This window comes from Ursus maritimus, unplaced genomic scaffold (genome assembly GCF_017311325.1).
Source record: "Ursus maritimus isolate PB19 unplaced genomic scaffold, ASM1731132v1 scaffold_11, whole genome shotgun sequence".
Classification (NCBI taxonomy): domain Eukaryota; kingdom Metazoa; phylum Chordata; class Mammalia; order Carnivora; family Ursidae; genus Ursus; species Ursus maritimus.
Window position 1 is genome coordinate 55,237,861 of NW_024423453.1, and position 22,208 is coordinate 55,260,068.

Below are 22,208 nucleotides of genomic sequence, written 5' to 3' on the forward strand. Positions count from 1 at the left end.
TGGCGATATTACGGAACTCCTCCTGGGACCAAGAGAAAGCCTCAAAAGCTAGACACAAAACTTTGTTTCTCCATTGCATTCCAGCCCTTGAGACATTGACATTATATTAGTGGTATATCCCCTTCCCCCAGAAGAAAACCCTGAAGCAGACTGTGTGCTAACCACACAGCTTAGTAAAAAGAAAAGTGAAACATAATTCTATATTTTTATAAAGGTCGATTAAAAAAGAAATCACAAACCGTAGAGTGACTGGCAGCACAGAGCACACCTCACTGGGGATCTCCAGTGCCTTCTACCTTCTATGTCTAGACCATAGACTGTCTCTCTTCTGTGCACAATTCCTTCCTTCCTTCCTTCCTTCCTTCCTTCCTTCCTTCCTTCCTTCCTTCCTTCCTTCCTTCCTTCCTTCCTTGCATTTGCTTCCCCCTTTGTCCCTTTGGGCATCTTCTCTCCTTGCTTTGCTGGGTCCTGTTGAGCTTGGGCTTTGGTTTTGTAGGGGTAGGTTTAGAAGATAAATCTGCTCATCTCCTTTCTAATTCAAAGTAGCCTTCACTTTGTCATCCTTAGCATTTTTTTTTTTTTTTTTTGGTCTTTCTCTTGGGCATGATGGGGGCAGTGAATATCAGGTGGGCATTGCTGGTCTACTTGGAGCCCCCATCTATTTCCTCATTCTACGCTGGTAAAGGTTTCCAGGTTTCACAGCTGGTCAGAGGCAGAGCTCACCCTTCCTCCTGCGGGCCAACGGGCTTAGCTGGGGCAGAGCTGCTATGGGACTGTGGGCAGTAGGGAGGGACACATGGGAGACCAGGAGAGCAACTAGCCTTATGTGGCATTTCTTTCTAAATAGTTCGACCCCTTCAAGGAACCACAATAGCAGGTGGGCTTGATATATGACAGGAGGTACCCTTATATGGACCCCAAAACACTTAGGGGTCCCCAGTTCTACCCTGAGTGGATGATGTAGATTGCCAAGCGTAACCTCTGAAGGTTGGCTCTTAGTCTCCTTCAGGGCTGCAACTTGTGTTCCTGAAGATTCTCCTAATGGCTCACTCCACTTAGCTGTGGCTTTTTTCAAGATGACCAAGTTTGCTCCACCTGGAGTCATATTGTAATTCTGTGGAGTTTTGACTGCTCTGGATCCTTGTCATCTACCCGTTTTCTCTATCTCTGACTTTCCAGCGTTTGAACAAAACACATAATCCCAGGAATAAATCAGAGTCTCCTTTGGTGCCTGAAAGCTCAGATATTAAAAATATTTGTGTACCATTTGAAATCTACCATGAGCAACTTCCTGGACAAGCCAGGAAGTGGTTAATAATTAATCCACACAACCTGGGCCCCCTGCGTGACACTTTTCCTGCTGTGATCCACTAAGTTAGTTCTTCTCTGGACCCGTCACAGAGTAAAAAAGTCCATTTAGAACCAGAGATTTCCTGCATTTAAAAATAAGGAGACAGAATGCAATCAGAAGTAGTTAATAATCTTAACCTTTTCACATAAAAAAAAAAGGCATTCTTGTTAAGTACCCAGATTATTATCAAATGCCTTCTCAGACTTGATATTAGCCTTTTATAGTTTTTCTGCCAACAGCGTGGACTCTGAGAATTTCCTTAGGGCTCTTCCACACTCACTGCAGCCCATTTGCTGCAACATTTGTTTTTTTCCCAGCACACCATTTGTTGTCCCTTCAGATAATCTTAAATAAATAAACAAACCCAGAAAAGACCACACACTTCTTAATGTGGATTTGTTTGCTTTTGGTTGACGTGTAGGTGAATTACTCTGTCGTATCTGAATTACTTTAAGAGTTCTACATCACCCTTGTAAGATCTCATACTCTCTAGTCAGAAGTTGAAAAAATCAAAAAGTTGAAGTAGGCCGCATTGCTAACTAATCCTGGAGGAGGAAGGTAGGGGGAGGATGTCTGTGAGGGGACTATTAATCTTTTGATATTTAATAACAAGTATAAAAGCTTTACTCTTTGCATCTGTGCAGCCAAATTAATTTCTAATCTGTTGCACTGTAAAAATTTACTGGTCTGGACTTGGAGTGGGGTCAGGGGCAACAAGGGTAATTGCAAGGGAAGAGGAAATGAAGGTCACGAAGGGAGAAGTACTGCAAGTTTTATTATTTTACTCAGAACTTCAAAATGAGAAAATCCCCAAGCCCCTTATCTTAATAAACCTGACATAGGAAGCTCATTGGCAGAGGTGGGGGGTGGGGAGTACATGAAAAGGTTGGAGCATGTAAAAACAAATTATGCCTTTTTTTTTCTTCCTGTCTGGTTTTCCCAGGAATCTACGTTCATATGGAATATAATTGTTTTAGGAAGTCTGCATTCCACCAGCTAACTCTTCAGTGTAGATAGAGAAAGATAACAGGCGTTGCCGTAAAATTCCATAAATACAAAAGTGTTAGTAAATCTGCAGACAGGCCCAAAATGTCCACAGTCCCAGTGGTGGACCTTACTAATTTCATTACACAGAGATTATGGAAAGCTAACAATCGATGGATTTCAAGGTGTTTATTTTTACCTGCGTTAGTGGTAATTATTTTATGATGCAAGTTTTGCATTTTTTCCCCCAAGATTTGGAAGCGCTATTTTCTGTTGTGAAATTGTGTAAGAGTGCACCAAAGTCTAATGCGGGGTGTCTTCCTTCAATTTTTAGGAACTGCAAAACATAGCAGCATCCGAGGGTCAGGTGGTGGTTCTGGAGTGCCGGGTCCGAGGAGCACCCCCTTTGCAGGTCAAGTGGTTCCGACAAGGGAGTGAAATTCAAGACTCTCCAGATTTCAGAATTCTACAGAAAAGTAAGGAGAGCTGCCCATTCTCCCACATCCAGCCATTTTTTTCTCTCAAGCGTCAGGAACACCAAGAAGGGTTTACTCATTCAACATGAACTGATTTCTATTTTCAAAGAGTAATGAGACCAGATCTATAGATATGTGGGGTCCAGTAAATTACAGCAATGGTGGTCACTTGTGTACCCCTCTGAAAGTCTGATAAAAGTTGTATGTTCTTTCTTCAGAGAAAAAAAATGTTACATGCATTTGAACTCAAAGTTGGCCAAATAATTTTAGGAGGTTTATAAGCTTCCTATAAGCCCTTCTATGAATTAAAAAGCTTCCTAGCATAATCTGTAACTGAATTTGGGTTTCTGTATTTATAGAAGTATAAATCGATCTATTATCACTTTATCTTTTGTATTATGGAGTTCCCTATATCCTGCAGACATGTCCTGGACAAAGCAATAGAGAAAGATAGGTAGGTTTCTTATTAACAGAACCCCATTCTAATACTCCATTTTGATTTATTTTTTTTCTCATGTGCCAAACAGAACCTAGATCTACAGCTGAACCTGGTAAGAAGCTCTTTCTTTTTTTTTTTTTTTCCTTTGATAATGTATCTTTTGGGTTTCAATAGTTCTTTGTTTCAGTTTTAAAGCCATAAGCAGAACAATGCTTTTGCAGTTCCCTGGCAATACGAAACCCCCTTAGAGACAGTATCTTCTTTATCATGGGGTCTGTCCACTGCATTTTAACATCAGCTTCTTTATTAGCAAAACATTAAGTTCCATTCAGACAAGAAGGTCAAGCTCAGTGACTTAAGGCTTTTTTAAATATAGACTTTTATATTTGGAAAGCAAACCAAGCTCATGATGAAAAAACGTCCTCCTAAAATTCCAGTAGAAAAGAACCATCTGCTACGTACTTCTGCTGACCAAAACCTACTAATGGCTCAACTCTCCAGCTCAGAAATGAGTCTCACATGAGAGCAGCCCAAAGATGTAAGCAAAGCTGACCACCGGCATTTCTCATTTATGGCCCCCGAGCCGTAAACTTTTACTATTCTACAAGCATGAAGAAAGTCATCTTGCCCTAGGATCTCTCTCAATTACCAGGTCATTTGACCTCATCAGAGCGCCATGTTATCCAGAAGCGCCAGGTCCGGCTGTTCCCCTGCTCCAGACTTCTTGTATATTTATGATTCCCCGTGAACTACAACAATGTTTGCAAAAGAAACAAAAATTTTTGTCTGTGCATTTCATAGGATATCCTCCTCGAGACTGCTTTCTGTTGCGTTTCTCCCATCAGCAGAATTACCAGTTTTGCTGACTCCTTGGCAAAAGGTAGAAAAACTGCTTTGTGCCTCTGCTTCAGCACCGAGCAGACGCTACCATTATGTCCCTTAGGAGCCAAGGCTTTGCTCTGTCCCTTCTTGGGGAACTTGAAGGTTCTCTGTGGGCTACTGCAGGTCAGATTACCGTGCTTCGTCCTGAACATTTCACAGCTGAGCATTGGGCCATTAAAAGCAGGGTGTGATCCTTTTAGGATCCCAAGGTTAAAAGATGCTGAGTAGCATCCTCGGAGAACAATGGGGATTGAGTTACTGCCTTCTTGTCGTGATTACAGCTAGAACATGTTGTCCCACCTAATGCATCAGTCACCGCATCAAATACTGTAGTCACTTTCCAAAATGTGGAAATACACAACTTCATATTTTGTCTGTGTCAGGTCTTTATATCGAATTGCGTCATGCAGGTTCCCTGATACGTGGAACATCTGAAACTCGGTCTACTGCATGAGCTAAGATGTTCGGATACATCTTTTGTGTTTACTATTCTAAACAGACTTCTCGATAGATATAAAAGTAGGAGCCACATACCTCTTTATCTACAAAAAAGTTTATGTGAAAAACCTGTGGGCAGTTCATGCCTTTTGATACTGTATATACAAATAAAACGAACGTTTGGGGCCACAAATTCTAAACGTATTACTACTGGAACAGATTAAGACTGCTTTTGATGTTGTGTTTTGGACTCTGTGCAAATTCATGCAACTCTTTTTTATCATGTTGTTACCCATTGTCATCCCCTACAGAGATGATGATGATTTAGGAAATATCTCTGATGATCTGTGTTGGAAAATCATAAACTAACCATCATCCGAAAATTCACAACGCTTGTTAGAAGCTGCGTCGTTTAGTTTCTGAGTATACGCATGTTTGAAAATTGAAAATGCTCAGTATATTGGCCAAGAAGGAATCAATTTGGGTGAGGAAGGAGAATAGAAACATCTACCACCCCCCTCTTCCATCCTCTTCCCCTTTACCCCTCATACCACACACTCTTTTTCAATTATGATTTGCTGTTTTGATTCTGGAATATAGTTTTGATCATGATTATTTAATAAAACTAGTTCTCGGCAGCTTCCTGGAATAAAATGACCTCTAGAACGATTTTTAACAGGCAAAATCATGAAGAGAAGAGGAAGATGTGGGAGGCCTTCCTTTTAAACTGCATATCCTAGCAATATAAAAGTTTCTCCTCCCTGTGTTCACTGAATTTTCTTATTTTCTCCCCTTCAGTTCGATCTGAAAGCATTTAAGAAAACAGACTCCTCCATTCCAACCATAATAATAGAATTTGCTGAAAACAAATATTTCTTGGTACAGAACTATGTCAGCCAAATCTGTCAATACAGGGGGGAAAACCTTGTATACGGGCAGGAGCACATACTAGTTTTCTCTGATCTTTGATAATTTCTACGTAATTATATTTACTATAGGACTGGAATTATTCCTTTGTCTTTTATAGCGGAGCATCAAAATTCTCTCCTTCAGGAAATCTACAGTTGTCATGTAGTGTTAAATAAAATTCTTGATCATATTTTTTAAAACAACAAAACTTTAAACACATGAATGGCTATTCCAGTGACTGCTTATGTGAGCTGTTATGAGAACTTCAGAACAAGCAAAAGTTAGAACATATTTGTATTTAAACAGTGTTTTGGCATGCCTGATTATTATTATACTAGGTATGATTATGATTCTTTTATTAGTAGCCAAATGTTTTCCTTCCATTGACCTTAAAGTTGACTGTTGACATGGTTGGGGAAAAAAACAAAATATATATTGAACTGTGTGCTCTCCTTAAGTGACCTGATTGACTATTTTATTCATTAGGCCATTGAACTTATCCAACCATATAAAATGGATGTGGGAACTGGCTTCCTTGATAGCTGTTTTTTAGCCACCGTTAAGTGGAAAGGAGAAAAGCAGACATGACCATAATACATCTGAGGAAAGAGATAAATTTTATAGGACTGGACCAAGTGATGTTTTCCAAATGCTAAAACATAAATAGCCTTTGAAATTCAGGAACATATTTAAGCATTCAGATTTTATTACCCTCTCTTCCTACACTCTTCCAGTCCTCTGACATATTCACTCTTGTTCTCACTCACTGGCTGGTGCTCACTTGCTCTCTCTCCCTCCCCCTTCTTCCTCTCTCACTTAATCTCTCTTTTCATCTCCCCTTTTCCCTCCTTCATTTTTTTTACTCTTCTTCCTTTTTCACATCATGTGTAAGATGTGTTAAAGCTCTAGAAATAAAATTGAAATTCACTAGTACTTAGCTAGCTATAGCCCCATTAGGGATTAGATATTTAGATAAAGAAGGAGCTAGCAGATTCTCTCCTAATGCATTTGAGAAACTGAAACAGGTTTTTCTTGTCACTACTGTGTTGTATCTGTCTAATGTGTTTTACACTCCCTTCTCTGTCTAGACAGAAGTCAGCTTGCATCACAAATCTTTTCAGACTGTTTTGTGAATTAATAGCTAGTCAGCTTACTTAAGACCAACATCCGTTTGTCATATTACCTGCTCTGGCCTCTTTCTTTGACATTCTGACTTTATATTGATTGAATCCTTCAAAGACTAGTCTGGGGCGGGGGTGGTGTGGAGGGCACAGAACACTCATTTGACAGCTGTTAATACTCAGGCCCTTACTCAGCTGTCTGGAAGCAGCCACAAACTGTATTGAGTTACTTTTATAGCATTGTCTAATGGCATGCAAAATTAAAAATACTGTGTCCTGCTGGCTGGGAAATTATACATATAAAAATACGATGCCTTGTACTTTCAATATGAATCTCCGCTAACCAGTGCCACCCATCATCTTAGATCTTAGATCATAGAGTCCGTGTTCTGATTCTGTGATTCAGAATGTGAAGTTAATTATACTTGTTAAACGTGCTAAGGTGCCAAGTTGTAGGAGAGCGATGGTAAGGATGTTTGAGATCCCAGTAGACTGTCCAGAGTTCAACGCTTAGTGCAAGTCCAGGTTCAGATGGTAGGTTAAACAGAAGTGGGTTGTGTGAGGCCTGTGGTTCTCGAACCTGGGGCACCACACCAAACTGACAGAGGTGCTGTCGTGTTTGACATTTTTGATGCAAACACAATGATACTCGACATAGATAGGTACCACTTCTAGCTTGACATGGTTCAGAGTTTCAACATTAGAGCACTCCACGTTCTTCTCTATGGCATCCTATCTTTTTGAAACTGAGTTTTTGATGTGTAAGTGTTGATAAAAAGCAAGTGCCACATGAAAACCAGTGTGGAACGTGAAATGAGGCTGGAGGCGCCCCATGTGATCTCAAGAGTTCTGCAGTCCACAACAGATGCGTGCATTCATTAGTTAGTAATTGTGGTTATTTAAGAATAAAATAATACTTTTCTCTCAATTTATACATATATTTTTCCAAACAATAACTAATTTGTTAAGACCTGAATACTCACATGTTCTTTCAAGATAACTAAATAAGTGAAGCTGTGGGTGTATCTTTTGGCTTAGGAGCATCATAAACTCTTACCGAGACACTTAGGGTCCCATGGACCCAGAAACTTTGGTTCAGTCTCTGGGGAGACAGGGAACACCTTGAGGCACATGTGAGAGTGCACCAAAAAGAAAATGGAGTGATTCTTAGAATTCTAAATTCTCAATGCTCCTACTCCCAGTCGTCTTCTGAACTGACCTTCTAGAATGCTGGCCTCGGAGCCTTTCCTTTCCTGGCAGAGCCTGAAGGACTCCTTTCTGGGCAATCTGAACATCCCATGAGAAAGAAAAATCGATACATGTGATACGGGAATTTCTCCAACAAAGAGGCCATCCACATTACCGTAGTGGGAAGGCCAAAGTTGGCAAGCTCCTCTGTCTTGCTCAGAGCTTCTAATTAACTCAGAACCATGTCAGACAAGAAGAGAGAAAAGACCTCTGAAGAAATACCTATCATGGATGATACAGAAGAAAAGAAGCAACTCCCCTGAAAAGCAACTTGGATAAAACAGACTTGCAGAGAGAAGAAAATGTAAAAACAAAACAACACTCCTCTCAGATAAGAGAATCAGTGCATCCAAGAAGTAAAAATTTAAAAAGCTTTTAGGAGAGGGGAGGAATGTTTGAAAAACAAAAAGTTCTTGTAATGAAAAGTTGGTAGAAGAAATAAAAGTTGAGGAAATGTCCCACAAAGTAGGGCAGAAAGACAGAAAGGAATGTAAGAGAACAAAGATAAAAAAAAAAAAAATTGGAATACACTGGAGAACTTGCATAAGTAGACTACACAGGTATAATTGGGATTCCAGGAGAGAAAACAAAGGAGGAGGAGAGATTATCAATGAAATAACTTTTTTAATTCCCCAAACTGAAAGATACTAGTTTCCAGATCGAAAGGATTCACTGCGTGCACAATGGATGAGATAAATTCACAGCAGTGTGCATCGTGACATTCAGAATATCCAGGACAAGGAGATGATTCTGCCAGCGTCCAAGGAGAAAACAGCATCACATAAAACTAACAGGATCAGAATGAGTTAGGACTTCTCAGTAGTCAGGCTGGACACAGAGACAATGAAGTAAAGCCTTCAAAATTCTGAAGTAAAATTACCTCCAACTGGGAGTGCTATACCCTGCCAAACCTTCGATTCCACGTGAAGATGTCGTCAAGAGTTTCCGGACTTGCAAGTTCTCCTCCACAATGCTTTATACAGCACGTGCTCCACCGCAGCAAGAGAATTCACCTAGAAAGGGGAAGATGCGGTGTACAGAAAGCGGGAGATCAAATGCAGGCAGGAGCCGAAGGGAGCCCAAAGGAGGGTAACAGCTGTGCGCCAGGAATGGAGGCCAAGCCCAGATTGGAGTGGTGTGATGCAAGAGACAGACACATGGACGTTTGCATCACTGAGAGCTCATTGCCACTGCTTTCGTCCTTTACCCCGGTGACAGAATGGCAGGGTAGTAAGCCTGACCCAAATTCTCTTTTCGCTTGACCTTTCGTGCTCTTCCCTCCCTGCCCTGCCTCCTGGCTCAGCTAAGAACATTCATTTCATCCCCCTGCCCCCACCCCCACCATTCCGACTCGATCTGGTGCTGAGATTTGGAAGTCGGCCACCTTGAACTTAAAAACAGAAAGCGTTGGGACACCCACTCCACCAACTATTCATGCCGGCTGTCCAGTTCCTGCCCACGCTCAGCCCCGCCAGACTTCCCCACCGAGGTGAGCTGTAGGTTTCCCAGGACTCACTCATGACCTTGTCTGCTGATGACTCCTGTGGGGGCTTTTGTAAACGCACAGGGAAGTTGAAGCTGCTTTATACGCCAAGGTAGTTCCTGTGAACTTTCTCGAACGGTGACAAGTTTGTCTTTTCTTCACGCTTACGACTCAATTTTTTTAAAACTAAACACATTTTTTGAAGGACACGTATGTAATAAACATAATGAAAATCAGAGGACTAATTATCTCAAAAGGAGAGGAAGAAAGATTAAATTGGGGGGCACATAGAGGGCATTTCCAAAGTATTGGTAATATTTTATTTCTTAGACTTAATGATGGGTGCACAGGGGTTTGTTTTATTGTACTCCTTAAACTGTGCGTTTAAAATAGCCTCTAAAAAAATAAAAATATCCTCTATATAAGATACAGTTTGGAACTGTAAAAAAAAATCCTTTATGAAAATTTATGCAAACGTTTTTATGTACCCACACTGAATCTCATCTTGCTGAATTTAGTCCAGATTCTTTTTATCAGTTGTGTTACACAAATCATGTGGTTTGAGAGGTAAAAGCTGGATTTCTTTTGAGTTAGGCTGGACCCCAAAGAGGAAAAAAAATAAAGGCTGTGAAGGAAAGCATTTAGAAAAATGTCCCCTTAGTACCCAAAGGACCTAGTAATATTATCCTTGCTGCCTCATCATTTTATGAGATTTGGCAAATGAAATTATTTGTATTTGACCAAGTGTTAAGTACATCAAAAATCTGAATGAAACTCAGGGTTGACTTCTGAGAGAGATTTACGTGATCAAGTAATTTTTAGGTAACTATAAAAAATTTATCAGCAACAGTAGTTTCTAATTTAGTAATTATATGCCATCAAAACTTTCACTTAGGGAAAATGGATTAAGATGTATTACAATTAGAGTTATTGGAAACTTTAAAAATTTCCATTTTCTAAAATGGACAATTTTTTAATACAGATAAGTAAGCCTCTAACTGCCCTTACTTGACATAAGCAATCGTTCCTTGATTTCCATTTCTCACAAGAATGTATTTTACAGATGTGTTAAAGGACTTTGTTCAAATAAGATGCTACCGGATGAAAATGCAATATTACAACCTAGCTCATCTCATTTCCTCATGGCTTTCTTCATTTTTATAATGTCAGAACCATATGAGCCATAATGCTCCTTTCTCTCAACAAAATAGGAGCCTATTGTGAGTTTGTGATGAAATTTTCCAAGAGAAGAAAAGCTGAACAACCTTTGGGGCATTCGACTAAAATTTTATCTTGTGAAAGACATTGAGACATAGCAATGCGTGAAGATCATTAGAAGACCATCCCGATGCTTTTCTTTAGTTGTTTGTTGTTCCATCGGTTTCTAACCTTTTCTAGATATTTCATCGGCCATCGACTTTGTACATGACATTACTTTTATGCAACAGAAGTATTCCTGAAAACTCATATAAAATGAGTTTTGCTCAGATTTGAAACTTTTTTTTTGTAAAGCAAATGTTTACTTTTTTCCTGCAATCTAAATTTCATCGATACATTTAGTCAAGAATATTTATGGAGAGCTTTCAGTGTAAGAGACACAGGCAACATACCTGTGAACAGAGCGAATGCTTTCTGCTTTCACAGGGGCAGAGTCAAGGGACCAGAAGTGAACAGACATTACACAATAAATTATTCATAGGTGTGAGCGCTGTCTCCAAGGAAAGTCTGCCATCCTAAGATTGCAATACAGAAGGTGGATCTGATCCAGGCTAATCAAAAAAGGCTTCTCTGAGAAAGTCATGTCAGGCTGAAGGCTTAGAGATGTAAAGATCTATGGCTTTGCAAGGAGCAGCCCAAGAGCCAGAGTGCCCAAAGCTCAGAATGAAAGAAGGGGAGAGGCACAAAAGGAACCTGGAGAGTAGTAGTTGCCTGACCATTTAGGGTTCTGTGACTACATTGAGGATTTGTAATCTATCCTCAAAGTCATGGAAGGATGTGGTGATGGTAAACTTTCATTCTCAAAAGGGCCCTCTGGTTTAGAAGGGGCAACTATATACATAAGCTTAGGGTTTTTAAAAAGGCATAACTAAAAATCACAAAATCATAGATAACATAAGAAGGAACTTCAAAATTGTCAAGATCATCCCTCCAAAACCACTTTATGTCATTCCTGCTAGAGAAGAGTTTATTCTGCTTCTGAATGTAGGTTTCAAGGCACAGAATTAGGTCTGTGTTTACAGTTAAGGCATTTTCAGGTACTGAACTCGTGGTGATGGGTATTTCTCCAGGTGTCTCCAGAAACTCCATCTTTTCAGGTATGAATAATCCGAGGTTGAGAGAAGACCTTTCCAGAGAGCACCAAACACTGGGGAGATAATGCAGGGACTCAGGGAGTGATTCCCTAGGCAGGAAGCACCTAGGTGCTGCTGAAAGCCGGGAAGGCTGCCTGGCTCCCAGCAGCATCTGCTACAGGGAACAGAGGTGACCTCCCTCTGCCAGTTTGTGAGGGTCTTTTTCCCCAAATCTCAAAAGATTAGGCTGTTCATTCCTTCTGATACCAGCATATCCACATTTCAGGCCCTATTCCAATCTATCTTGTATCTATGAGGACACGCAGCACATCTCCTTCTGCAGATGAATTTCCTATTAAATTACTCGGATAGGGACACCTGGGTGGCTCAGTCGTTAAGCGTCTGACTTTGGCTCAGGGCGTGATCCCTGCGTTCTGGGATCGAGCCCCACATCAGGCTCCTCTGCTGGGAGCCTGCTTTTTCCTCTCCTAATCCCCCTGCTTGTGTTCCCTCTCTCGCCAGCTGTCTCTCTCTCTGTCAAATAAATATAAATCTTAAAATAAATAAATAAATTGGATAGTGAGAATAATTAAAATTTTCAGATTCGAGAAACTCCTTGTTTCCCATCTTAAATCTTTCCTTACCCCATTTTATACTGAGTTCCTTGTGCCCTGAACTAGAAAAAAATGCAGAACAACGAGAGAGGCTTTGTCCTGGGGGGTGGGGGTGGGGGGAAGCTTGCTCGTGGGAGGCAGGATGACTGTTTCAGCATTTTGACTTTATCATTAATTAACCATGACCTTGACAGAATCACTTTGGACCTCACCTGAAGAAATGAGAGATTTAGGGTAGTCAGTCTCTAAAATCCCTTAGAGCAATGATATTCTAAGTTTTACCCTTCTCTGGTTAAATACACTTTTAACTCCTTCTGTAACCATATGTATTCAGTTAAAAAATTTCCAGTCCCTTCTCCCTTTCCAGATATACCTTGCTTTCCAAACGGTTGATCTTATGTAAAGCTCCAACTTGAATTATTATTATTATTATTTCCACACTTTTTATCTTCCTCTTCAGTTGGAAGGCCAAGAACTGTGTACACACAGAATTACCTCATGCTCTCTCTTATCCTATTATTTTTCATAATAATTGTGTACTTCAAGTGTATCCGTGTCTCTCAAACCTTTATTGTTTGAGACAAAGGTGAGCAGAGGTGAGCATGTCTGAGTTTATACCTTCCTACCCCATTACACCACAGCTTGTTTTATAGGATGTAGTCATAATTTGAGCATGATTTATAGAAATACATTATTGAAATTATAAAACATAGTATAAAACCTAGGTTCAGAATTTGAATAAATTTTTCTTTGTGCTATTATCAACACTGTAGCATTGTAAGTAAATATTCTGCTGACATTGAACCCAATTGGCTTTGTTTTCACCTGGGTAAAAACTGAGAAAGCCAGAAATTTCTGTAGTGTTATCCGGATAAATCTACATTTGCACTGGGTGTACCAAATGTGTCTTTTAAAGATCTGTTGGGTTTTTTTTTTTTAAAGATTTTATTTATTTATTTGACAGAGAGAGAGACAGCCAGTGAGAACACAAGCAGGGGGAGTGGGAGAGGAAGAAGCAGGCTCCCAGTGGAGGAGCCTGATGCGGGGCTCGATCCCAGGACCCTGGGATCATGCCCTGGGCCAAAGGCAGACGCTTAACGACTGAGCCACCAAGGCGCCTCTAAAGATCTGTTTTGATTGCAAAATTTCAAAAACATATGTTACTCAGTGGTGAGACATGAAGTGAGCCATCAAAGTCAGCTTGTCTTAAGTCCTATGAGGCCCAATGTCATTATCTATAAAACCACCTGTTATGATATAACCCAGTGTGGTCACATTATATTGCCCTCAAAAGTATTCCAGTAAATTATGGAAAAGCTAGAGTCAAATATTAGCCAATATTTTCCACAAGTTCTAACACAGAAAGTCTTCAGGGATGCCATCATCTCAAAAAGAGAAAATAATGTTATTTTAAACAAAGCAACAACATTATTAAGAACTTAAAATAACTTGTAATTAAATAAATGCCAATGAATGGAATTCATGAATGGAATATAAAGGAAGACTTTTCATTTTATGCTTTGTGGTTTGTTTATCTTTACATTTATTACTTTTGTTTGTATTTTAAAAATGAGATATTTAAAGATCCTTTTAATAGATAAAAATGTTCTTATTTTATAAGGTAGCACTTTTAACCCTCAGCTGGTACTTTTTCTTCTGGTGTTTAAAACATAAAATATGCTTTGAGACAAATTTAGTAATTTTTATTACTGATAGTTGAATTGAAGGAAGACGCATTATTCCACAAGTCTGAAAAGTTTGCCCTTAGCGGGTTGTCAGGGAGGGAGGATGGTAGAGAAGCATTTTCTCTTCTCCACATGTATCTGTTATTGCTGCATAATACAGCATCCCCTAAATGAGTGGCTTAAGCAGCAGTCGTTTGGCTTGGCCTCAGCTGGGCAGTTCTATGGTCTGTGTCAGGCTTGGCCAACCTCAGCTGGACTAACAAAGTGGCTGTGGTCAGCCTCGAGGTTGGCTGGGAATGAGTTAGTCTAGGTCGCTCTCTGTTGGAATGGCTGATCTCTGCTGTATGTAGCTCTTCTTTCAGTGATCAGCACAGCCTTACTCACTTTGGAATTCAGCAGGTCCATAGATAGAAGTAAGCAAGGTCCCTTGAAGACCCCTGACCAGCATCACTTCTACGGCATTCTAGGTTAAAGCAACTTACAAGGCCTGCCCGCCGAAATTCAGGGGTTGGGGAAATAGACCGTGCCACTTGATGGAAGGAGTTGCAGGGTCACATTACACACATCCACACTCTGCATGGATGCAGAGAGGAGAAGAAGCACAGCCATTTTTGCAAAAAGTGTAATACAAAGTCTTACACTGCCCACACAATATGGGAATAATTAATAGAGTCTCTTTTTTGTGGGAATCAGAAATCTATCCTTCTCTTAACATTTGCTAATGTAATTTATTTGGTAAAATATCGATAATTATTCTATTTAAAAATAGTTAATATGCTCTAGATCTAGCTTTTTAATGCTAACGGGTTATATTTACTGGCAACAAAGCATTTACCATGTGCCGGGCAGTGTCCCAAACACAGTGTCTAGCCTGTCACAAGAAGAGGCATGATTAATACAAACCCTGTAGGTAGGTTCTGTTATTTTCTCCATTTTACAGATAAGAACATTGAGGTCCGGGGAGCTTGACTAAAGTCACAGAGGCAAGATACGGTGGGACCCTTACTCAAGCCCTAGCAGCTGGTTCCAGCGTCTGGGCTGTTCATGCTTCACAGCTCAACACCGCCACACTGTCACAGTAGCTTCCAGAGTGGTTGTCTGCAGACCCAGCATTGACATATTTTGTTCTTTTTTCCCCCATTGTCAGCATTTCAGAGAAGGTTCATTTTCCCTGCTCATCGCTTTTCAGTTGAGCAAACGTAAAAGGCAGCCGCACTGTAGTTGAGGGAACTTCCACATAGACTCAACCGAAGTAAGCAGGAGGAGAACGGAGCTGGTGTCCTGAACGTCTTTAACGTGCCATGTGCAGACACACACACTTGGCAAACATCTCGTTTCATCTTCACAGGTACCCCGTTAGGTATACATTGTCCTCATGTTACAGATGAGGAAACCAAGGCTGATCTCGTCTAAAGGCACAAAGGATGAGTCTGACTCCCCAGCTTTGGCCACTATCCTGAACCGCACAATTCAGTGTAAAGAAATTCTATTGTGAATACTTTGTAAAGAGATTGTGTAGTAATTGTTACCTAATTTGCTTGTTTTAGAGAGGCAGAGGCTCTGACCTCCTCGAGGTGACCTCGTGGTTTCACTCTGATGAGTTATTCTGTTCTCTTCCCTTCCAGAGGAGATCTGTACCCTAGTTATCGCTGAGACTTTCCCCGAAGATGCAGGGATCTTTACGTGCTCGGCAAGAAATGATTACGGCTCAGTAACCAGCACTGCCCAGCTGATTGTCACCTCAGGTATGTGAGGAGTAAAAAATTGACTGGGTTCTGTTCCCTAGCATTTAGTGTGTGGTTCACCACAGCAGAAAGAACTACCCCAGAGGAGAACTCAGCCCTTAGGAATGCTTGCTGCCCCTCCGGGAGTTAGCCTAACAACCAGTGTCTCATCAGGAAACACAGGCCTTGGGGGAGGGGGATGGAAGTAGAGATGAAAAACAAAAGATAATGACAGTGTAGCAACTGAACACACATGGGGCTGTTTTCTAAGTCATGCACCTCGGTCTTGGAAACAATGGATCCGGTTTCCTAACATCCTCGTGCTAACCCAGAATCCTGCTGACAACAGAAAGCCACCTCTGAATCAGAGGTGCGGTCGCTGTTCTCAGCAGTGCCAACTGAAGAGCTGGGCCTCGTACCAACAAAGCATTGTTTGAGCCACAATTGAAACCTTTGAAAGAGTAATACAAGATAAACCTAAAGTAACTTGGAGGAGCCGTAAAGACCTTAGAAATCAAATTTCTTGGAAAATGAGATGTAACTCATACGAAAGACGAAAGCAGTATACTATACTGTTAAAGCCAATATTCAAAACTGTCTGGATTTTTTTTAAAAAAAATTATCTATTTGAGAGAGAAAGCCAGAGCATGAGCCGGGGAGGGTAGGGGGTAAGGCAGAGGGAGAGGATCTCAAGCAGACTCCCCGCTGAGCAGAGAGCCTGGCCTCACGACCCCAAGATCATGACCTGAGCCGAAATCAAGAGTCAGATGCTTAACTGACTAAGCCACCCAGGCGCCCTTGGATATATTTTTTTTAACTCAGAAATGTACCACTAACAAGGGCAACCTGAAACAGCTTTTTCCTTTATTCTCTTAAAACTTTAGTTGACTACTTTCTGCTATTACTAATTAGCTTGACTTTAGCTTACTTTTACTGACTCATCACTGTTATTTACTTTATAGTAGTTTTTAAAATAGTGCTTCAACCAAGCCTGGCACGTAGTACATACAGTAGGGAACCAAGAAATGGACCGTGGCTACGTGAGACAGACTTGGGGAGAACAATCGAACTGCACTTTGATCTCCCTGAAAGAGTGAGAAGTTGGTGCTAGGTGGCAGCAGAGGCACAAACAAGACTGGCTTGAGGGTATTAGAATGGAAATTGTAAATGGTTTTTCGTCTTAATTAAGAAAAGAGAGGTAAAGTTCACTGGCTTGGTGATGGAGCTGATACGATCAGTACTTTAAATGGGAAACAGCCACTCTGGTGCCGTGATTGGAGCTGCAGAGCAGGGAGGATCCCGGCGTTTGATTCCGAGGTGGCTTGAGACGGTTCCCGCAGATGGGCATTGTAGTAGCGTGGTGCTCTGACAATATAGCCACAGCTCCGTGCTCTAGACATCGAGATGGCAAAGGCTGGCATGCAGTATTTCCCATTTTCATCGGGGGTAGATGTGCTGTAGGCCAAACATAGTCAACAAATATTTTTTGAGCTTTCAGTTGACCTCAATAAGTATTTTTGAGTACATTCCAGGAGCTCTGCTGGGCTCTGGGCAAGGTGAGGAATCCAAGGATGACGTGCTCTTATCTCAAGATGCTTCCAGTTTGTTGAGAGCTAATGAGTCAGTTTCTCTTGTACTGAATTATAGCCATGACTGTTATCTGAATTGGGAAAACATTATGTATGAGACCTAAGACATTTTACTTAAACTCAGAATTTTACTTTCCTTAGATTTAAATAGAATGAATATCCTTTGCCTCCCACATAAAGCCTGTATCCTTTGAGCTAATGGAAGGGAGGCACAGGTAGGATGTTCATTCCGATCCACAGGCTGCAATGTGAGCCAACAAAGTATTATTAGTTGATATTGTGTTGTCATTTTTTTTTAACCGACTTCTGTGTTTAGATCTTATTTGAAATTTGTTAATAAATTGGTAGCTGGCCTCCCCACTTGTGGATCCAATCAGGAAATGAAACAGGTATCAGTCCCTGAAAACCAGTTGGGAGAACCAACCTCTCCAGCTGGCTTTGCTTGTACGTCGAATGAGAGCAGGGGGGCTACCTCTTCTTTAACAACTTAGTGGGGCACAAGGGTTTCTCAGGTGGTCTCTGACAGCATAAAAATAACTGTTGAACTATAGCATCTTATTATTTTTTCCTCTCTCCCCCCCTTCCGTAGCCAACACTGAAAACTGTAACTATGACTCAGTGGGAGAATCCAACAATGATCACTTCCAACACTTTCCACCTCCCCCTCCAATCTTGGAGGCGAGTTCCTTTGAGTTGGCTTCAAAGAACCCATCTGAGATCCAGCAGGTGAACAGCCCTGAGTTAGGACTGAGCATGGCAGCCCTTCAAATGCAGTTCAGTTCTGCCGAGCGGGAAACAAACGGAGTCCATCCCAGCCATGGAGTAAACGGACTGATTAACGGCAAAGCTAACAGTAATAAATCTCTTCCAACACCAGCTGTCCTGCTTTCACCCACTAAGGAGCCACCACCTCTGCTTGCCAAACCCAAACTGTGAGTATTTCTGCATGGTTTTATAATACTTTCCATACCCCTGCTCAATTGCCTTTCTGGCCAGGGAAAACCTTTTGCCTGGACTCAACTATATGGCAAGTTGCCTTTTCTGCAGGCAAGTCATCCCTGGCTGATGTGGCTTTGCTAACAAGGTGTGTGTGTGTTGCGGGGGGGGGGGGGGGGGGGGGGGGCTGTGAAAAAAAAAAAGAAAGATGCCTAAAAATAGAGAAGGTAAATGAGAAGCTTGGTTCAATCTACCCTTTGCTAAAAGCTCTAACTGGTTTCAGCTGTAGAAGTTTCTGTTCATGGCGTGGCCTTCCAATGTATAGCAAGGATGTAGCCACTCCCCAGAGGTGATGGGAAACGAGACCTACTTTGAGCTTGCTATTAAAAACATTTCCAAGTGTTTTAAACTTAAGAATCAGAAAGGAAATCTGATAGAGATAATCCTGGGAGGACTGAAAGCTGAGGATGGAAATTCAGGGTGCAGAACTTGAAGAGGGGAGTGAAACCAGAGGTAACCAGGCTCCTCGGGAAGAAGAGCGCCCCTCACCACACAGCCTGCTTGGCTTTGGAATTCCACAGAACTGCTTATTTCCATGAATACCACCTTCATATTTGACATCCATTATTTTCTTAGGATGATAAACCTCACATGAGCTGTTCCCGTTGGCACCACACAGCAGAGAGTTGTTATGAATGGAGCCATTACAATGTCAGAGGGAGGCAGAAATCAATTAAGTCAGTAGGTTCTATCATAGCGTGACAGACCTTGAATTACTGCCCTGATAAAGGTCCGTAGAGATGTCAGAGTCCTATAAAATGTATACATACTCTACGAGGTCACATTTCCATGAGAATGAATTTGCCAGAATCTAGGAGTTATTGTTTCCCTAGGATTGAACAGCCTACTCTTGTCTCTCTTTCATCCGCTCATTTGTTAGAAATGTTAGCATGTATAAGATATTTCAATTAGAATATCTTACGTTTGTACATCACTTTGTTTCCTAAGTGATTTCATGAGCCTTGTTAGACTAGTCAAATTGATCAGCCACACGAATGTCTTAAGTTAGCAAATGGGCAGACAGTTTTAGAAGAATAAATTTCTGGACAGTCTTGTGATGCAGTTTCAGAAATCTATCTCTTACTCTCCTGCACTTAATTTTGCATTTTGGCCAAGCTCATTTTTTAGGCAGCGGGGCTTCTAGGTGTGTATACAGTGGGGTGAGAGATACCAGGTGAACACTGAATACCTGTGCCCCAGCTCCACGGAGACGCTGAGCAGGTGAAATGAGCTGAGAAGGGGCAGCCTTAAAAGAGAATTATACCCTGGTAGCTCCAACCCGTAAAATTAATTGCTACTGCTGACTCCTCTTATCTTTGTGTTTTGAATATGTATTTGTAGTGTTTTTAATGAAATGAGGGACCTGCTCTCCGGGGGAAGACTTTTAATGATGAGGACTTGACTGTGCTCTTGATTAAATGAAGTGTGTCTACCATAATGGCTGTCATAAATTGGACATAAATCACAGGAGAGCAAACATGAGGAGCTGTGAACAGGCATTTACAGCCCTTCTTATCTCAGGACTTTCAGCAGCCCGTCAGCTCATGGCTGTGCTTTACAGAGATGCTAGTGTGTGTGATGGGGGCAGGCGTGCCTGCAAAAGAGAACTGTTGTGTGTTTAATGAGAAGAGGAGTAGCTTAGGGGCGCCTGGGTGGCTCAGCCGGTTGAGCTTTTGACTTGATTTCGGCTCAGGTCATGATCTCAGGGTTGCGAAACAGAGCCCCGTGTTGGGCTCTTCGCTCAGCAGGGAGTCTGCTTGAGATTCTTTCTCCTCCCTTTGCCCGTACCCCCACTTGTGTGCGTGTGCACACGCACTCTCTCTCTCAAATAAATTAATCTTTAAAAAAAAAAAGATGACTAACTTAAGTACAAGTTTAAATAGTGACACCGTGATTTGCTTATTAGTCAGGTTTTCAATACAACATAAGGTAGAGGAAAAATGGACTTTGGTGTTTAATATCCACGTAAAGGGGTTACTCCCTGCTTCATGAGGAAATTTAGGGAAAGGCAGAGCACCTAATCGCAAAACCTGGTAGCTTAGAAATAACATTACTTGTACCAAGTTTTACCAGTTTTTTCCCCCCAATCTTCACGTGCTTAAATATATCCTTAGAGCATCACTGAATTTTGTTTATGTTGTGCTATTACTTGCCGTTTACTAGGTAGAAAATAAAATATGTGATGACACTTTCAAAATACAGATTTTAAAGTTTTCTTATGAGCTATAATCCTTTTCGGATTTGTTTTAATTCCAAAGTAAATGCATGCTCGATGTGCCCATTCCAATAATATGGGCGTAATTAAAGAAAAAGTGACCACTATTTGCTTTTCCCTCTTCCGTCCTGCCTTTTCGAAGTTATGAGTGTTACTGGTTCAGTCTGGTCTTCCACTCCTTTCTCTAGTCTCATGGTCTTTTCTGAAAAGGTTTCTCACTGTTTTAGAAGTGGTATGCATTGATAGAGGAGTGCTCTATCATTCGCTGGAATGACATCTGCAATAATTCAGAATGGCATTGAAATCACGGGGCGGGACCACAGGCAACTGCCAAGTACAATTCTTACACGTGTCCATTTCTTTTTGGATGTTGGGGAGAAAATGAAATTTTGCCTGTTATCGTTGGTGGTGCGAAAGTATGCATTGCTCTAATCTTTTTCCACTGGCCTGTGATTTTATTCCCTTTCATGAAAGAAGAGACTTATGTTTTGGGGCTTTATGGCATTTCATTCTTCTGAATCATTTTTAATCAAACAAATTGGAAACAATTAGGAGGGGGCAAATAACAGGAATTAAAACATTTACCCTTGGGGCGCCTGGGTGGCACAGCGGTTAAGCATCTGCCTTCGGCTCAGGGCGTGATCCCGGGGCTCTGGGATCGAGCCCCACATCAGGCTCCTCTGCTATGAGCCTGCTTCTTCCTCTCCCACTCCCCCTGCTTGTGTTCCCTCTCTCGCAGTCTCTGTCGAATAAATAAATAAAATCTTTAAAAACAACAACAACAAAACCAAAAACATTTACCCTTGGAATAAATTAACCCGAAAATCGCATTTGACTTGTCAGATTCCTGAGGAAAGATCATTTTCAAAAAGAAAATCTCTGTGTTTTTTTCTCTCAATAGTTCCAGTACTGATCATGAGAAGAAAAAAAAAATCAAAGATTAAAGTGGAAAGATAGAAATGTCATGAATTCTTTTCTTTAGCGAAGTCCAGCCCTGATCCCTTCTAACCCAACTGAAGTCCTCACAAATAGCTTTGCAACCCTCCCAGACCTCCAGCTGAGTCTGCCCTACCTGCCTGAGGGCGAGTTTTCTGGCCTAGTGTCCGGTTGGCATCCACTTCGGTTTCTGCATCTCTCAGTGTCTTTGTCTCAGATACTGTCCCCCAAGTAGAAGCTTAACACGATTCCATGCGGGCCGTTCAGTAAGCGCCGGATGCTAGGCACACTGGATTTGGGGCTCAGGTCATGGAGAATTAGCTTTAGGTTGGGTGGTCAGGGGTCACTCTTTACCACTTGCCGTGGGAACAGTAGTGCACTTAGAACGCTACCCAGGAAGAAATTCATAATGCGAGTTACTTATGTGGCTTAGTGTCTGATACTCACAGTCTTCTGTCACAGTGTGAAGAAAGGAAGCAACATGGTGCTTAAGTCATATTTCTTATCAGAGAAGAAGAGAAAGGAGTAAATAGAAACCTAACTTATGAACTATTTGTTACATTATTTTCCTTCTTCAGAGTGCACCAGATAAGTCTGTTGCCTCCCACTCTCTGCAAATTATGTCTGAAGATTCAAAATAAACATAGGGCTCAGTTTGTTAATAGGAAACAAAATCCCTGCTTCTCTTTATTCCTGCCAAAACACAGTCCTTCAAAGGCACGGATATGCATGGGATCCCCGGGAATAAACTCTGGAGGGAAACTCGGGAATGCCAAATTTAGTAGGTGATTTGCAAAGCATATAGGAAAGCATGGCCATGTTTTTCC

The 22,208-nt window shown here is 41.3% G+C and overlaps 1 protein-coding gene across 2 annotated transcripts in view; it reads left to right on the plus strand.

Moving 5' to 3' along the window:
• PALLD (palladin, cytoskeletal associated protein) overlaps positions 1-22,208 on the plus strand; it is a 370,015-nt gene that overhangs the window by 156,017 nt on the left and 191,790 nt on the right. For both annotated transcript variants that reach the window (XM_040626427.1, XM_040626428.1), the window contains exons 6-9: positions 2,670-2,811; positions 3,339-3,362; positions 15,547-15,666; positions 17,824-18,166. In XM_040626427.1, the coding sequence (XP_040482361.1) occupies positions 2,670-2,811; positions 3,339-3,362; positions 15,547-15,666; positions 17,824-18,166 (629 nt within the window). The remainder of the gene's footprint in view (positions 1-2,669; positions 2,812-3,338; positions 3,363-15,546; positions 15,667-17,823; positions 18,167-22,208) is intronic.